The 18,665-nt window shown below is 34.5% G+C and overlaps 1 protein-coding gene across 1 annotated transcript in view; it reads right to left on the reverse strand.

Moving 5' to 3' along the window:
• Window positions 1–233: 233 nt before the first annotated feature.
• The window catches only part of LOC123663041 (organic cation transporter protein-like), a 61,806-nt gene continuing 43,374 nt past the window's right edge, over window positions 234–18,665 (reverse strand). The window contains exons 2-12 of the mRNA XM_045597784.1: window positions 14,832–15,061; window positions 13,269–13,446; window positions 12,849–12,978; window positions 12,551–12,679; window positions 11,753–11,945; window positions 10,580–10,685; window positions 8,436–8,668; window positions 7,736–7,815; window positions 7,053–7,228; window positions 813–967; window positions 234–454 (exon numbers count right to left, since the gene is read on the reverse strand). Coding sequence (XP_045453740.1) covers window positions 391–454; window positions 813–967; window positions 7,053–7,228; window positions 7,736–7,815; window positions 8,436–8,668; window positions 10,580–10,685; window positions 11,753–11,945; window positions 12,551–12,679; window positions 12,849–12,978; window positions 13,269–13,446; window positions 14,832–15,061 — 1,674 coding nt within the window. The 3' untranslated portion in view covers window positions 234–390. The remainder of the gene's footprint in view (window positions 455–812; window positions 968–7,052; window positions 7,229–7,735; window positions 7,816–8,435; window positions 8,669–10,579; window positions 10,686–11,752; window positions 11,946–12,550; window positions 12,680–12,848; window positions 12,979–13,268; window positions 13,447–14,831; window positions 15,062–18,665) is intronic.

Genomic DNA, 18,665 nt, shown 5'->3' on the forward strand with positions numbered 1-18,665 from the left:
TTTTGCTAGTCAGTAGTGCTTTTGACTGGTTAAGAGTTTTGACTGCAACATATATATAATAAATATTATTAAGGTATGATAAAATTATTTTAGTAAAACTATCATCACAATTATTAAAGTTTCAAATGGTATTTGTTACTTAAAAATGTTTTATAATTAAATTTATATTTTAAGTACCATCATTATAATATAATATATATTTATAAATAATTTGTTTGATTAAAATAGCCTCAAAGTGTAAAAATATGTAATGTATTTTAACATTAAACTGTAATAATACCATAAAGGTATATAATCTGTGCGCGCTGCTGTTTCAAGTTCTATTGATATGAAGCATTGCCATACTACGGCGACCTAATAATCTTGAACCTTTCAACAAATCTGATGACGCTAAGTAATCAGCGCTTTTTCCTTTTCATTTTCCTCTTGGTTCTCGTCTATGTCTTCCACTTTTCTAAAAAAAGATTAAGAATAAATTATTTTGAAAGTTTAAGCCAATTATATGAATCTATTGTTTTTACGAGTATATATACATAAATTAAAATGTTATTAATTATAAATAAATAAAAAATTAAAGACGTAAATTACTGCTAAATTTGGGAACCAAACAACTGAGTGATTTGATATAAATATATTTTTACTATTAGTCGTAAAATTAAAATAGATAAAACTTAATGTAAAAGCATTGATATGACCTATGTCCTATAATTCTATATGTCACTTACTATGAAGGTAGTTTAAAATTTAGTTTAAATATTATTATAGAGGTCATAGGTCTTTTTCAAGCGTAGTTACTTTAAGTTATTTCTTACCCGCACAAAGAGTATTTGTTAACAGTTTTCTCTCCCTCCTCTATAGTCTGCGGCATCGGCCGGCCGTTTGTCTCCGGCAACATAACTCCTATAGTACACGCGAAGATAGCAGTTATACCCAAAATGAGTAGCGGTAGTGACCGCCATACACGTTCCTGAAAGTAAATTTAACTAAATAAATATCACACACCAACGGCTTTTCAGTAGGGTGAAATTCTGTATGTGGATGAAATTTGTTGAAATTAGCGAGAATTGAACTAACGACTACTATCGTAACAGCTGGTTGCTTTGGCACTGCACCGGACTCGTCGTGTTATTGTTTAGTGATTACAATTTAAAAAAACTTGATCTTTTAGTCTCATGGCAGTTCTTTGTTCTGTGCACATTACTATTGTATTTAAATCTATAATTTATATTTAGTTCTATTCAACCCCCGAGTTTCGATCATTTTTGTAAATGCGCACCCACAATTCTATGATCCTAGTATAAAGACGGCCCCGAATCTAAGGATCTTGCCCCGGGCGGCAGTTTCATGGAGGTGTCAAATCTTTGAGACAAGAATTTGAAATATCGAACAAGTGAAGCCTCTTTTCCTTAAATCTCGTATATTTTATTAAGTAATCGAATCTTTATAATTAATATATGTTTATTTTTATTTTTAACTTAATCGAAAGCCGATGTTTATCATGTGGTCATATTTCATCGAGATCTGATTACAACTTTTGGAGTAATCTTTGATAATGCGTATTTCTTGACGTTTTTTTCGTGTACCTACATTGTCGTGTGTCTTGTCGATGTAATTGAAGTCGATTTTTTTTCATTTGCCTGCAAACACAATTATTAATAATGAATTAACGCAAAATAAAAATAAAAAATAACGATAAATTAAAATTTGATACAAAATACACAATTACAAGATTGAGAGTAATTGCTTCTCAAAAACTGATAGGCGCTCCAACAAATCATGTTTTTTTTTTTTTGAAAATCATATTTAAATACGAATTACATATTTATAAAATATGAATATTTTTTTTTACCGACAGTGATAAAAATATAAAAAATCAAAAATAAAAAATAATTAAAAAATAATAATGATAAAATATGAATATTTTTTTTTCGATTTTTACCGACATAATAATAAAAAATAAGACTGCCTATTTAAATAAAAAATAACGAGTGCAATTAGAAAAAAAAAGAAAAAATAATTGATCAGGGACATGGGGATTTGAACCATGATCTTCTCGGTTGATCCGAACCGACCGATTTCCCCTCGAGCTCGAGCAACTAAATTGACAGAGGCGAAATTTACCTTCGTATTCCAACGATATTTTTTCACTCCTTAAAAACAGGGATAAAACAACATTTCCTAAAAATGCATCCTAGCTAGATGGATTTATCTACCCCGAAACCTCATATATACTAAATTTTATGAAAATCGTTGGATCCGTTTCCGAGATCCAGATTCTATATATATATATACAAGAATTGCTCGTTTAATAGTATAAGATAATATTATTCTGTTTGTTATAAGTAGACCTATGCCTATCTGTATTCACTGGTATAATATCCTTCACAACACGGTTGCCTAGTAGAGATCGCTTTTTAGCGATAAAACCGCCTATGGTACCTTAGCTAAGACTATGTTGTGAATCTAAGTATATTGCATTTGTCTTTGGTGTATAATGAAGAATATTTATTTATTATTTTTATCTAGTAAATTTTTGAAGATCAAGAAAAATCAAATCCCGACCTGTTACAACAATCTGTTAAAGCATGTCTTGCAAGAAACGTTTCAAAATGTCAGTATAGCTCTAACTCTACTTCTAGCGCTTGATTCAAAACGCCATGTTAATAAACAGAGACTATAATCATACCGGCTGCGCAATGTAATGGTCTAATCTATATTTTACATTCACATATACTTACAATTTTATTTTTAAGCTATCCTCACAGAGACCTAAGCCCTCCTATACTGACACATATAACTTTGCGGGTCAGCTTTACTGTCGCACTTGCTCTAGGACATTTAAAACTAAATGCGGATTAGCGAGCCATATTAGGGCCCATCAGAGAAATAAGTCATGACTCCCTGGGTCGCGTCATCGAAATCGATTAGGAGGACTATATATACAGAGTGGGGATGACAATACGACAAAAATTGATAACACAGGTAATACTAGTTTATAGGAGTATTTCAAAACCATCAACAAAGTTCTAACGTCAAAATCAAAAAAATGATTTTTTCAAACAAACTAAATAAGAAAAATATAATAAAATTATACTACAACATGTGTGACTATAGGTTCACTGACCTGTTATGACGCGCGGTGACACAACGAACTACTACGAACTAGGTACGTTGGTTTGTTTGGTCGGTCATTGTAGGTTACTAAATTTTTAAATTCTATCTAAAATAATTATCTTCTTATAATTTAATTCATTAATTTTGACATGATGTCGCCATTAGTGGCCATATTTTTTAATTTATTAAAAGGTCTAATAATTCTATTTTTTAACTCATCAACTGTATTTACGTCTGTTGAGTACAAGTCGTTTGTTACAAAACCTCACAGAAAATGCATTGATCTTCCCGTATCCTCTGAAAAGCATTTGAAATAGTGCGGCCATCGGTTGGACAAATACGGGTGTTCCCATATCTCTCCCGGTACTTCTGTATTGCTAAATTAGCCTTGCCGTTGTATTCTCCGTAAACAAAAATCATGTACTCCGAAGCTGTGTAATTATAACGTGGTATTGTAAATAAAATAAAAACTATTCTTACTATTAACACTAGCGCCTAATTTCGCACAATTCACCTAATAACTATTAAATTAGGCATTTATTCTACGTTAATGTTCTTGTCACTATAAAAATAAAGCGTTAAAATATCGCACAATCACTCCAAGTCTTTCGAGATAATCCAATAATTAATTAGAAAATTGACAAATCAACGCGTATGACATCAAGAAACATGAGTACCTAAATAAACGGCACAGAGACCACTGGCCGCTAGTCGCGTACGCGGCAACTCAGGGAAAAACCAAAAACAGGTTATAACATGTTTTGTTTACGCTAGCCTACGCACCAGGGCTGACAGATGTACGATTTTAATCGATACGATTTTTTTTTTTAATTTTTACTCATGTACGATCGCTAGACTAAAATCATACGCAAAATGTACGATTTTTATATTCCTATTACCTGGAAGCATTTCATAATTAAAGAAACATCATTCACCGGCAAGCTTGAATTTCGTTAATTTCCCTTACTTGAATGAACCTACCACTTTTATATGAATGAGGACTCTTTGAAAAATCATATAAAGGCTGTATTTGTTTGCTTTCTAATGAAACTTATAATTTATCTTGTGGTAATAATTGCGACTTGAAAAAAAAAATACATTTTGAAATAAAAAACAATTTGAAAATTTTTAATATCTAAGATTTTATTTTTGTGTTACCCACATTAGGAATTCTAAACATTTTTGAATATCATATCAAAAATTGACCGCTCCAGCGGGGTTCGAACCCGCGTCTCCGACTGACCGTGTCGGCGCTCTAGCCAATTAAGCTATGGAACGATGCACCCGCTCGAGCGAAACTTTCGATATGATGATTTTTATATTCGGTTTAAGCGAACCGTGGCGCCGTTTATAGTCAAAGATTTTCATTGTAATATGAAACTTTGAATAGTTACGGGTTTCTGTAAAGAGCTCACTATAGACGGCGCCACGGTTCGCTTAAACCGAATATAAAAATCATCATATCGAAAGTTTCGCTCGAGCGGGTGCATCGTTCCATAGCTTAATTGGCTAGAGCGCCGACACGGTCAGTCGGAGACGCGGGTTCGAACCCCGCTGGAGCGGTCAATTTTTGATATGATATTCAAAAATGTTTAGAATTCCTAATGTGGGTAACACAAAAATAAAATCTTAGATATTAAAAATAGCACGGTGTCGTCTCCTGTCAAAGATTTTCATTGTAATATGAAACTTTGAATAGTTACGGGTTTCTGTAAAGAGCTCACTATAGACGGCGCCACGGTTCGCTTAAACCGAATATAAAAATCATCATATCGAAAGTTTCGCTCGAGCGGGTGCATCGTTCCATAGCTTAATTGGCTAGAGCGCCGACACGGTCAGTCGGAGACGCGGGTTCGAACCCCGCTGGAGCGGTCAATTTTTGATATGATATTCAAAAAAAATTTGAAAATTATAAAACACTGGCTCAATTTGCTTTAAATTTGTTATGTTTTCCCCATTACAGTGCAATCTGTAATGTGAACGAGAATTCAGCGAAGTTAATTTAATCAGAACAAAACTTTAACAGTTTATCCAATGATACCCTTAAGGGCACATTATTAGCCTAGCAATTAATAAGAAGAAACGAAAATGATACGAATTTTAAGCCAACAAATTCTTTTGTTAAAAAATATGACCACAGAAAATTTTGTATTAGTGTGACAAATTTTTCTAGCAGCCCTGGCACAGCCAGTCCTTTACACCGTTAGACGTTCTCAGGGTCATTGCAACACACGTGCCACGTTGATTGTTTTTTTCAGCTGTTGAAAGATTTAATATTTTAATGTAATAACGTGGTATTTTATTATTAATAATTGTTGTTATTGTTATTTGTTGTCTTTATCGCATTTGTTGAACTGCTCGAGCAAAAGTTTCGCGAATATTTTGATCTTGAAATAAATATAGTCAATGAAATACTTAAATTTATTAAATATTGTTGATATGCCATGTGTGCTCCCCGTGATATTACCTACTTGCAAAAACTATGTTAGATTCAGAATTTAGATTTTCAGAATTTAAAATTTAAGCATTAAAAGAAACAATATATTTTTAAAAAACAAACAATTATAAAAAGAAAATTATTAGAATCATACTGAATATTAAAACTATTTAACAAATGTTTTTAATATGTCTTAACACAACACTGACCTACCAAAATAGATAACAATTTTGCACGTTTTTAAATTACGCGTACGCGTAATATTATGTTTGTACTGATCGCGCTCAAAGGGTCGTTAACCTGCGGGTGACCGTTTATTAATGTTATACAACACGTAGTAATTTTAAAAAATGAAAAATCATATTTTTTGACTAAACTACTGGATGTATTTTATTGATTTTTTGTATGTGGGCTTGGAATATCATTACATATACGATGTCAAAGTTATTGTCGTATTGTCATCCCCACCCTGTATATATAGCTTAGAATTTATTGCACGTTTCCAACAACATTTGCAAACTGTGAGCGAAGCTTTAGCAAACTGAAAATAATTAAAACTTATCTACTTTCATGAGTTCGTCTATGTGACCTCGGGATCCTAGCCTAAATAAAAACTGCTATGCCACGGACTTTGGGAGCTAATAGATTCTTACCCAGAAAAGAAAGCACGCCGTGTAAAGTTGTAGTCTTTCCTGGTTATATATTTTTTCTGTGCTTCTGTTTTATGTCCGACATGAAAGTTTTTCGCTAATTGATAATAAATAGTTTAAATTTTTTAAAGAATTTAATAAAAAAATTATTGTTCAGTTCACAGAGTTATATACCTAATCAATAAACTTCTAAAATAAAAGTAGCTTAAGTTACTCCTTATTACATCAGAAGAGATCGCTTTTTAGCGATAAGGCCGCCCTTTGTACCTAATGAATATATTGTCAATATTTTCTTTCTTTCTTTGATATGTATTATTTCTGTTTTTGGTGTACAATAAAGTGTATTATTATTATTATTATTATTACATCAGCTACAGTGAAAGTTCCATCAGAATCCAAGACAGACATACAGACTGACAAAAAATTTAAAAAATATGATTTTGGTATATGTACCGTGTATACATCCATATATGCATTGAGTAAAAAACTCGAATTTTGTTTATTTGTCTAGATTAATTAATAGAATAGACCAGAATATAACAGAACAGAATAGAGTGGAGTAGAGTGCAGTGGAGTGGAGTAGAATCGAGTAGAATCGAATAGAGCACACATGCAAACTCTTGAAATATAGAACTTCACCGTGCAACTTCCGCCTTCATTCTAAATCGAGGTGCGATCACGCCCTAACGCGAGGCCCTTAGGTTGATATCCACTAAACTCGCTAGAACTTTTACTTTTATGAGTTCCCTTCAAGAACCTCACTTTTTCTCGCCTGGGTTTCAGTACACAGTCCCCAAATGGCAGACATAGTGATGGCCGTTAAGATCTATAGCATACTAAAAAAAGCTCACCGAGTAGACGACAAAGGGCGACACAAGTGTGGCGATGTAGCCGCTGACGTGTATGAGCGAGGTGCCGGACGCGCGCACTGGCGTCGGCAGCAGCTCCGCCGACCACTGTATCGCCGCGTTGTACGCCATGTTGATGAAGAACCGCGCCATGATCGCGAGCGCCACTTGCGGGACACCTGCAACACGATCTCACCTTGTATACTAGATCTCATAGCTTCTCATAAGTAGCTATGAGAATTTGGTCTGCATAATCTATATTTTTATGTACAGCGCCACAGAGTGGGGATAGCTTTTCGTGCAGGTTTTTTGGCGTATCGTTCAGGTTGCAAACAGAAAATAATTTGTTTAAAACACAAATAAATTGTAGTAGTTAGTAGTCATTAAATATCTACATCTATTAGATTGAATAATTGGTTTTCTTAATGTAATCTGCAGTGGTGTAGGTACTAAGTAAGGATTACTAACAAAAATAAAAATTGGAATAACAAAAGCATGGGCATTATAAACCTGTGGATATAACTGTATACATAATTATGTATATAAAAAAAGTTGCATTAACAAGAATAGTCCTTGGGCCTTAGTCAATACATTTTTAGAATCTTATTATAATTCGATAAAATCTGATATTTGATAGTAAAAATTCTAAGAAACTAAAAACAAATGTAATTAAAACCTTAGCTTACCTTTAGGAACAAATGCAGCAACTAAAATAAGTATTCCAGACACCGCCATCGGGCCACACGTAAGGATCCGTCGACCCCACCTGTCAATTTAAATGTATTATTAGTAAAGAAATAAACAAATAAGTAGGTATGTTTTTTTTTGTAAGGTCGAGATATTTCCTTAGCCGGACTGCTCAAGATTTTGGGCAGGATATTTCCTGCTGAACTTTATCGCATCATCACATCAGCCTATCGCAGTCCACTACTGGACACAGGCCTCTACAAGTTCGAGCCAAAAATGGCGTGAACTCATGTGTTTTGCCTATAGTCACCACGCTGGGCAGGTAAGTTGGTGACCGCAGAGCTGGCACCGAAGAAGCTGCTGCCCGTCCCCGTCCTGTGTATTTCAAAGCCAGCAGTTGGAGGGTTATCCCGACATCGGTCGGCTTTACCTCAATAAAATAGATCCTCCATTCCAGTATCAGTATTATGTTCCTGTGAGGAGTAACGTAACCAGAGCTTCTGGGGAAGGTCGGGTAATCGCTTAACATTAGGTGAACCGTACGTTTGATTGCCGACCTAATTTTATGTAAAAATAACAAACCTTTCAATCTCAGAAAATCTCGTAAAGCTCCTTATATAACGATGATACGTTTAGGATCTCGGGAAACACAACCTGATTCTGAAATCTCACATTGCATGCATTCGGTGAAGAACTTACTTGTCGAGGATACAGGCTAGCAAAGTGACGGAAGGTATCTCAGTTGCGGAGGTGAGAGTGAAGGTGATGAAGAAGTCCAGCCCGAGACCCTCCGACATGCGCACCAGGCCATCGAAAATGAGTGCACACGCCATGTACACGATTATCATGAGAATCATCACCTTCCTCAGAGGACCGCTGCGGAACAGGTCCCAGATTGACTCGTTTGTTTGCCGCGTTTGACCTGCGGAGACCTTGACGTAAAACGGTAATTTAACTTTATTGACCTTTGCGAGCTATATTGTTTTTTGAACTTAAAAGAAGGCAGATGGCACTAGCCTAACCAGTCGTACTGTATTTTTAACCGACTTCCAAAGAAGGACGAGGTTCTCAATACAACTATATTTTTTATGTATATTACTTCAGAACTTTTGACTAGGTGGACCGATTTCGACAAAAAAAAATTTAATCGAAAGGTGGTGTGTGTCATTTGGTCCCATTTAAATTTATTTTGAGATCTAACAACTACTTTTCAGTATCTTACTTTTCAAATCGCTTACCTAGCGATAAGACCGCCTTTGTGCATAATATTGTTTTGCAAATTTTATTTTTAAAGATGTATGTTATGTAATATGCACAATAAAGTATATTTCTTCTTCTTCTTCTACTTTTCGAGTTATATCTAATAATGCGTTTTTACTTGACGCATTTTTCGTCGACCTACGTTGTATTATACCACATAACTTTTTACTGGATGTACCGATTTTGATAATTCTTTTTTTGTTGGAAAGAAGATATCCCTAGTTTGGTACCATGATAAGAAAACCAGGGTTTGATGATGGAAACCCAGAGAAATCGAGGGAAAGTCTCGAAAATCCGCATAACTTTTTACTGGATATACCGATTTTGATAATTTTTAATTTAATCGAAAGCTGATGTTTTTCATGTGGTCACATATAAATTTTATTGAGAGCTGATAACTGATTTTTGAGTAATCTTTGATAACGCGTAGTTACTGGACTATTTTTTCGTCGATCTACGTTGTATTTCTCGTCGATGTAATTGAAGTCGGTTTTTTTCGTTTGCGAGCAAATACAATTATTTATGTATAACCACCACCGATCTTAAATTACTTTTAAAGAAAAGTCAAAACAATAATTGTCCTTTCTAACAAAACAAGAATTATCCAAATCGGTATATCCAGTAGAAAGTTATGTGGTATAATACAACGTAGGTCGACGAAAAAAGCGTCAAGTAAAAACGCATTATTAGATATAACTCGAAAAGTAGTTGTTAGATCTCAAATAAATTTAAATGGAACCAAATGACACACACCACCTTTCGATTAAAAGAAAATCTGTCGAAATCGCTCCACTCAGTCAAAAGTTCTGAAGTAACATACATAAAAAAAATACAGTCGAATTGAGAACCTCCTCCTTTTTTGGAATTCGGTTATACACCGAGTCGCTTCCCGTTGTCTGTATCTTTAAAACTATGTAACGGATTTAGATGCGGTTTCTTCAGTAAATAGAATGATTCCAGAGGAAGGTTTATGTGTATAATACATACATAATATAGTAGAGAAACACTGATAGTTTTAGAGGTTTAGAGCATAGCACCCGTGTGAAGCCGGGGCGGGTCGCCAGTATTGTACTAAAACACAGTTTATATATTATTTTCAAAAAAGTAACTGCGAAGTTTCTCGCCAACTCTTCTCTACAATATCTACATTCCGAATCGGTGAAAGCTTCACTTTTAAAAAGAATATCACTATAAAAAAATTTATTTGTAAATGGACGATTCGAAAGTGCTCTTGAAGCTTATTTGAAAAAACGTTGTTTTGATTTGATTTCATTTAAACATATTCTAGTTGTGTTACGATTCAGCCAGTAACATCCCACTGCTGGGCATAGGCCTCTTTCTCCGTGTAGGAGAAGGGTCGGAGCTTAATTCACCACGCTGAACCTTTCCAAGGAACCAAGGATTGGGAGACCCACAAGGACAGGCAGCTAGACCAGAAAGAAATCTTTGTACAAATAAAATTATCAATCCCGAGCAGGAAACGAACCTGCAATCACCGATGTGTGGGTGCCCACACGGTGCACGCACTACTACACAAGAGCGATGGCTATGTAATGTAATAAAAGTAATTTTTATATTCTTACGATAAACTCATCCATGACGTCCTCTGGTATTTTTGTTCCGTTGACTTTTTCGAATCTATTCAGAACTTTTACGGCATCATTGATTCGTCCACGAGACGCGAGCCACCTGGAAAGTACAAAAGGATTTCAGACATAAGCATTTGTGTTGTGTTGAGGTAAAGTAACTTACCGCCTAGGAAGTTCAATGATTTCAGATAACAGGGATGACAGATAGAACGGTGTAATAAATAGAAATCGAATAATAATAACACTTTAATGGACAGTGCGTATATTTGCGTGATTTAGTGAATACATAATTCCACACAACGCCTACGTTACGCTAATTTTTTTCAAATTCTTTGCCACCACGTAGATAAGCACCTTTTTTCCGATGCAGGTACCAATATTAAAATATGTTCCTACTGCCACAACACAAACACTTTCAAGCTTGTACTGTCACATCAGAATATTATAAGTACGCAACTTAGATAACGTTACACCTACCTACACATTATATCATAGTACAAGGGCAACTGTGTAGTTACGGCTGTAAGAATATCGCCACCCCCTCTCTCCCGTGGGTATCGTAAGAGGCGACTAAGGGATAACAAGGTTCCACAACCACCTTGGAACTTAAGAAGCCGACCGATGGCGGGATAACCATCCAACTGCTGGCTTTGAAATACACAGGCCGAAGACGGGCAGCAGCGTCTTCGGTGCGACAAAGTCAGTACTGCGGTCACCAACCCGCCTGCCCAGCGTGATGACTATGGGCAAAACACATGAGTTCACGCTATTTTTGGCGTAAACTTGTGGACGCCTATATCCAGCAGTGGACTGTATAGGCTGTAATGATTGAGATGATAAAATTATCTTAGGTGGACTACCCTTAACATTTAAGGGGATGAAAAATAGATGTTGTTCAATTCTTAGACCTACCCGATATGCACACAAAATTTCATGAGAATCGGTCAAGCCGTTTCGGAGGAGTTTAACTACAAACACCGCGACACGAAAATTTTATATATTAGATAGCAGTATATCTAAATTTTTCTACTTATAGATGTCAATTTAACGTCAAAAGTTTGTCTAAAAATCACAATCTATTACATACGTATTTTGAAGAAACACCATTAAAACAATTTAAGTAATTAATTAATTTTTTATAAGCATATTTGTATTGTATTGTATTACCTAGCGCTTTCCGGCACAGTGAAGGGCACGAAGGCAACCACCAGCATGGGCAAGGTGGTGACCCAGAGTAGTTTCTTCCAGTCGCCCACCCACAGCGCCACCCACGGCAGCACCAGGCAGCCGCAGCCGAAGTACAGCGCTATGGACATGTTCGCGACCCACGTGCGGTACCGCGGACCCACGTACTCGAGAACTGGAGATTTGAATTAAAGAGGATACTCCCAGACGACCAACGGTATAAGCTATGTAGAGTAATGCCGCTCGAGCACTGAGGGCTGTGGGATCGGATATTACTAAATGACTAGCGATATTAAGCTATGTAATGTCTTCGATCATAGGATCGAAGACATATATATATATACATACGAGTAGACTGCACGTTCGATCAATGTTCAATTAAAAACATTCTTCCAAAAAGTTAAAATTATTTTGTATGATTGTTACAGATAATGATAGATTACGGCGTTATATTTAATGGTCATAAGGAATACGACTAGTTCAAACGGCGGGTTGTTCGTTGGGTGTTTCGTTCGTAAATTTAATAGCTTAGCTTAGCTTTTTTTTATTAAATTTCTTTTTCGTTGAATTTCCATAGTAAAAAAGTGTAGGGAACACTTTCTTACTCAGCAACTCATATGCGACGCAGTCCTCCAGTGCACCAGTAAGTGATCACTTAGTATTAAAAGTTCATCAATTTTGTCTTTTAACACTTCATTTACATCTATCTCCCAATAACACATGGCATCGTCTTTTTCAAAGTGTGTGCAGTGATTGAGCTACTCGTAACATTCAATTTACCTAAAATGTACATGGTCATGAAACAGCTGTCGTACGAAGTTCCCACGATAAATCTTGCAAAAGCAAAATCCCATAGACCCGTCGTGTAGATACTCGCTATGCCGCCGATGAAAGCCATTGCGTTGGCACCTAAAAATAAAATTTTAATTCATTTACTCTGTTCCAAAATCACCTTATTTGCGAACAAACATTAAATTTTTCCTGTCGTATATTCTACTCCCCTCAAAAAAGTCATAGACTTTTTCAAACTTTTCATGCGTATATGCAGACGGTGACACGGGAGTAAAATGTTTCTTACCAATCAAAGCCGGGACTCGGCCAAAGTAGTCCGCCGCCCAGCCAAAAAATATCCCACCAACGAAGGAGCCCGCGAAGAAGATTGCCTGTGCGATGGGTATATTGCCTGCATTTTCACAAACCCACCCGCGCTGTAATTAAAATATATAGATTTATCTATGAAACATCTTATTTGTCACGAAATTATGCCGATAAACGGTCAAATTTTGAGCATAGATAATTTGACGGCTCTTAATCTAAAGACTTACCGCCCTAAATAATGAAATGGTCCCCTAAAAGGAGATATTCAAATTATCGAAATTAAGCTGTACGCAGATATATTAAAATGTAATAAAAAGGGTTTCGTATCAAAGGAACATTTGCTTTTAATAGTAACGTTAGAGTAGGAAATATTTAGTGGTGTTAGTTGCAAAAGTCTCACCTCACTAACTATCGTCGGATAGGGGATATCCTTGAACTCAAACTCCCAGCCATCCTTGCAGGGCATGGTGGGCGTGTTTGGTGAGACGCTGTTGTTGATCAGCACATGGGTCCAGTTCACGTTGTACATCAGGCAGCGCTCCCAGTCGTCCCCCGTCCCTGGCGCCGTAAGATTACGTCTGTAATGGTTTAAATCGTCTGACGGTCTTCTATTTTTTTATTGGACTATTTTCTTTGTCTCATATTGCATTGTGAGGAATAATAAGAAGTAACAACGTGACCTATGAATGTAAGAAAAAACAAAAAATACCGATTTTATGTACACCATCACTAATTTGTACGGATTGTAGACGTCAATTTTTTTTCTTTGCATAGATTTTTAGTATAATTCACACTAAATTTTTTGTCAAATTATTGCTCAAAGTAGCATGCTAATACAAAATCATTAGCGCTTAGTATTTGAATTTGTGATGTTATGTTGTCTTTGGTTATTATACGAGTATTGTGCTACACCTACATCACTATTCAATTTTGGAGAAGCGTTATAGCTGTGTCTTGTGAACAAGTTGAGTGCGTTGTTACAATTAAACATTAAAATAAAATAAAATTTTCGTTCCGTGAAAATTTATTTATTCTTGATTCTCAGCTATGTAATTTCAGTTAAGTAGGTATATGCCCTAGAAACTAAATTGACCTCGTTTCACAATTTCTTCCGACTGATTCTTTGATATTTAATAAAACGAGAATATCTCCGAGTAGATACTTGTCTAAACACTTGATATGATACCCGCCAAACCAAGGACAAAACAGCTAATTGTGTAATAATGTAAATTAGACATCAATGGCATTTTATAATTATTATTATTTTATAAAAATACAATTTACCCATATATAACGAAAAAGATCTCAAACTTTTAAGGAGTACCAAATCTGAAATCAATAACAAAATATTCGAGTCTAAGTAAACTATCAGTCGACATGTCTAATAGAAATACTATAATCAAATTCGTATCAATTCGTATTTAAACATAATAATTTTTGCGTCTGTTTAAAATTAATTTACTACTGTAGACAGTTAAATAAAATAAATAAAACCGGCCAAGTGCGAACCGGACTCGTGCACGAAGGATTCCGTACCATTGACTAGGTAAAAAATTTACACAATTTTTTTGTCTAAATATATATTTTCTTTTAATTTTATAATTTATTATTAATAAAAATTACAACTGAGTATTTTGTGAATATTTAAAGTGCCTACCTGTTGGCTTTATTGATATCGAGCAAAAAAGGGCAAATAAATCGCGTTTGTTGTATGGGAGCCCCTTTTAATATTTATTTTATTTTGTTTTTAGTATTTGTTGTTATAGCGGGAACCAAAATACACAGTATGTGAAAATTTTCAACTGTCTAGCTATAGCAGTTCTTGAGATAAAGCAAGGTGACAGACAGACGGACGGACGGACAGACAGCGAAGTCTTAGTAATAGTGTTCCGTTTTTATCCTTTGGGTACGGAACCCTAATAAGAGTGAACTCATTTATCAGTAAATGAAAGTTGAATATTACCTGATTTCAACATCCAAATGCTCAATTTCCGGCACTTTGCACCAGTGCCGCTGCGGAGTAGCAGTTATAAACATCTGCACGAAGTAGACGAAGGCAAAGAAAATGCCAAATGGCATCATGCCCAGGAACAACAGTTTCTGGTAGCGGCCGAACTCGCCGACGTACGTGAGAACATTTTCCAAAGCATCACTATCGTCTTGATTCTTCTTGTTGAGTTCTTCTTTGATGTCCTGGACAAAAAAAAAAGATACTTTTCACGCCATCAAAACGGAACGAAGTTCTTAAAAGTTCAATGGCTGGTCGTTTTTTAACAATTTAAGATCTATACCAATGGTATAGGCAACGAATACGAGTAGTTTAGTTACTTATTTAATGACAAAATAGAAAAGAAAGTCCATGTGTTGTGCAAATTATAGGGCCTCGTACACATCATGCTACGACTACTTATACGGGAAACGCTAATTATCACTTAATAATATGCAATATTTCAAGAAAAATAATTACGTGTTATTACATTAAGAATCGCGTTGGCGCGAATCTAGCAAAATTTAGATGGTTCAGCAAGACTTAAAAGTTGTATATTACTAGCCTACATAGCGTGGTTCTGCACGGGTAGTATATAAAATTCTTAGCATTTAATATTCTTAGCGACAGCGAGGGGTGTGTGTCGTCGCTGGTCGCATGAAGCGAATCCTGTCATCGGTAAGGAACGCGCCATTTTTTTTTTTCGCGCACGACAGTTTCTGTTTTGCGACATTTCCGTTCACCTAAATTACGTGGATCGTGGACGTTATCATAATATAAGGATTATTATAATGTGCAAAATAATCTTAACGTAACTAAGCTATTTAGAATATTGATAAAGATTTATATTGTATCCATCTAAATAGCTTTCCAATTACATTATTGTACGTGATAATTTTTGAGATGGTAGACCGATGGTAGATGTTTCCAACATTAAGCTATCTTTATAGTAATAGATGCTATCATTGCTAATTTATCGTAGAATTATAAAAAAGAATAATTCCACCATGTTCTGTGTTTTTACAAATATTATATTACATTATAAGATTCAATTAATTGCAAACAGTAAGCATTAATCATGTACACATACAAACAGTGATTGATTAAATAAAAAACAATCATTTAAGTACCTATATCTTTATACGTGAAGCAAAAACTTTGTAGGTACCCCTTTTTCCGAAGTTTGCGCGGACGGAGGAGTATGAAATTTCGTACATTTATACACATACACACATAAAGAAGGAGTGCAGAATGCTAATATCTTTTTTAATTATGCATAAAAATATAATAAATAAATAAAAAAACATTACACACACTACCATGTATTTGACACACACACGCGTATTGTACTCTTGTGTTGATTGTCAAAGTCAAAAAAAGTTTTTTTTTTTAAGTTTCTTTATTTTCATAATTTTTTGGTTTTCTTTAATTTAAATTTTTAATTGTGGTTGAATTTCGACCTCTAGGCGACCACTAGTTACAAAGAAAAACAAATATACAGCTAATTTGAGTTTATTTTGGAGAATTAGTCTGAACAATTAAATACCGTTATTCTAACAATATGAATCACGTGGGTGCGTGAGAAAACTTCGTTTTGGATACTTGTTATAAATATTTTTCCAATCTACATATAAATAAAAACGAATCTCCGAAATGCCCGAATGTAGGAATATTAAAAAAATCGATAAAATTACGAAAAAAATATGGCGGGTCAAAGGTCGCGTCAGCCAGTTATAAAGAAATAGGTATATACTTTTACTATAAATATTCCATGTCTAATGTAGTACAATTACTACAACGTTTCAAGAAATAACTTTTTGACATCGACTTGGCGCTCATGTTTTTAACTTTATTGTATTAAACAACAAATACATTTAATACTAGCTATGCCTGCGAATTCGTCCGCGTTTTGGTTATTTATACCTATAAATGTTCAACGTGATTCTTTAAATTGGCATAACTTCTTTATTTATTAACCGATTGACATGAAACAAATGCTAAATGTTAAGCTGAGCTTACCACAATATAGTAGTGAAAACCACATGTAAATCGGATAAGCCGTTTCTGAGATTAAGGTACACAAACGCACAGACAAACAGAGAAAAATTCTAACAATCATTGTATTGGGTGCTATTTGCGTTGATAAAGATCCCAATAATATTTTTTCTTGTGTATGTTCCATGTACAGACAGACAGCGATCCTTTACATTTTTTATTATATGTATCGATGAAAGAGCAATAATACAACTTGTATTTGTTATACATATGTTAGCAACTGTCTAACAGCAGTGTCATAACTGCTAAAATGTCATATAATTTGATGCAATGAATTTTAATTCCGACAAAAACTTAAAAAATGTTTTGTTTTCTATTGAGGCCTTAAAGAGCGAAAACTATTTTTTTTTTCTAAGAGTATTTCTTGTAAAGACATCGACCGATTACGTTTTTGTTTTAATTATAACATCGATGATTGTAGACCATATAAAATGTGTTTGCTCACAAACGAAAAACAACCGACTTCAATTTCATCGACGAGTAATACAACGTAGATCGACGAAAAAATAGTCAAGTAACTACGCGTTATCAAAGATTACTCAAAAAGTAGTTATCAGATTTCGATAAAATTTATATTTAACCACATGATAAACATCAGCTTTCGATTAAATTAAAAATTATTAAAATCGGTACACCCAGTAAAAAGTTATTGCGGATTTTCAAGAGTTTCCCTCGATTTCTCTGGGATTCCATCATCAGATCCTGGTTTCCTTATTATGGTACCACACTGGGGATATCCCGTTTCCAATAAAAAAAAGAATTATCAAAATCGGTACATCCAGTAGAAATTTATGCGGTATAATACAACGTAGGTCGACGTAAAAAACGTCAAGTAAAAACGCATTATTAGATATAATTCGAAAATTAGTTGTTAGATCTCAAATAAATTTAAATGGGACCAATTGACACACACCACCTTTCGATTAAAAAAAAATTTGTCGAAATCGGTCCACCCGGTCAAAAGTTCTGATGTAACACATACATAAAAATTAAAAAAAAAAATACAGTCGAATTGAGAACCTCCTCCTTTTTTGGAAGTCGGTTAAAAAGAAAACGTACATAGTACTAGCTGGCCTCGCGAACTTCTTATCGACTTATATATATTTTTTTTGTGAATATAATAATTATTTATATCAAAATAAAATATAACTTATTTACAAGTTGGATCAAACTACAAACGATTTGCAAATTTGATTAAAATCGGTTTTATAAATAGTTAGGAGTCCATCGCTGACAAACAACGTGACGCTTAATTGTATGAAGATGTACCTGATATGTTTTGGAATGTCGATTGAAAAAGTTATTCATCACTTGATAATGAACTTTAGATAACAAAAGATAATTGCATACTAACCCAATGGAACAATTAGCTAACAGAGATAAAAGCAGACAGGTTGTAAAGAACAATCAGACGATAAAAATAAGCTTTTATTATTTTACTTATCCATGCACGTGATTAGGATTTAAAACTAGCGGATAGCCGTGATTCTGCCTGTATTGCTGATTATTGACGTTAATAATTACGTATGCTACCAAGCATTTATTATTTTGAATTTGTCAAAAACGAAATGTATACATATACACTCTCCATACAATCAAAATGCCAAATCTGTAAGTGAAAATGACCTTACTATAATAGGACATACATACGACTGCTTACATTAGTATAAATCAAACTGTAATTGTAACAAATTAAACTATGTCGATAAATTTAGATATTTAGGTCTCACCATTGATAAACATTTTAATTGGAGG

This window comes from Melitaea cinxia, chromosome 2 (assembly GCF_905220565.1).
Source record: "Melitaea cinxia chromosome 2, ilMelCinx1.1, whole genome shotgun sequence".
Taxonomy (NCBI): domain Eukaryota; kingdom Metazoa; phylum Arthropoda; class Insecta; order Lepidoptera; family Nymphalidae; genus Melitaea; species Melitaea cinxia.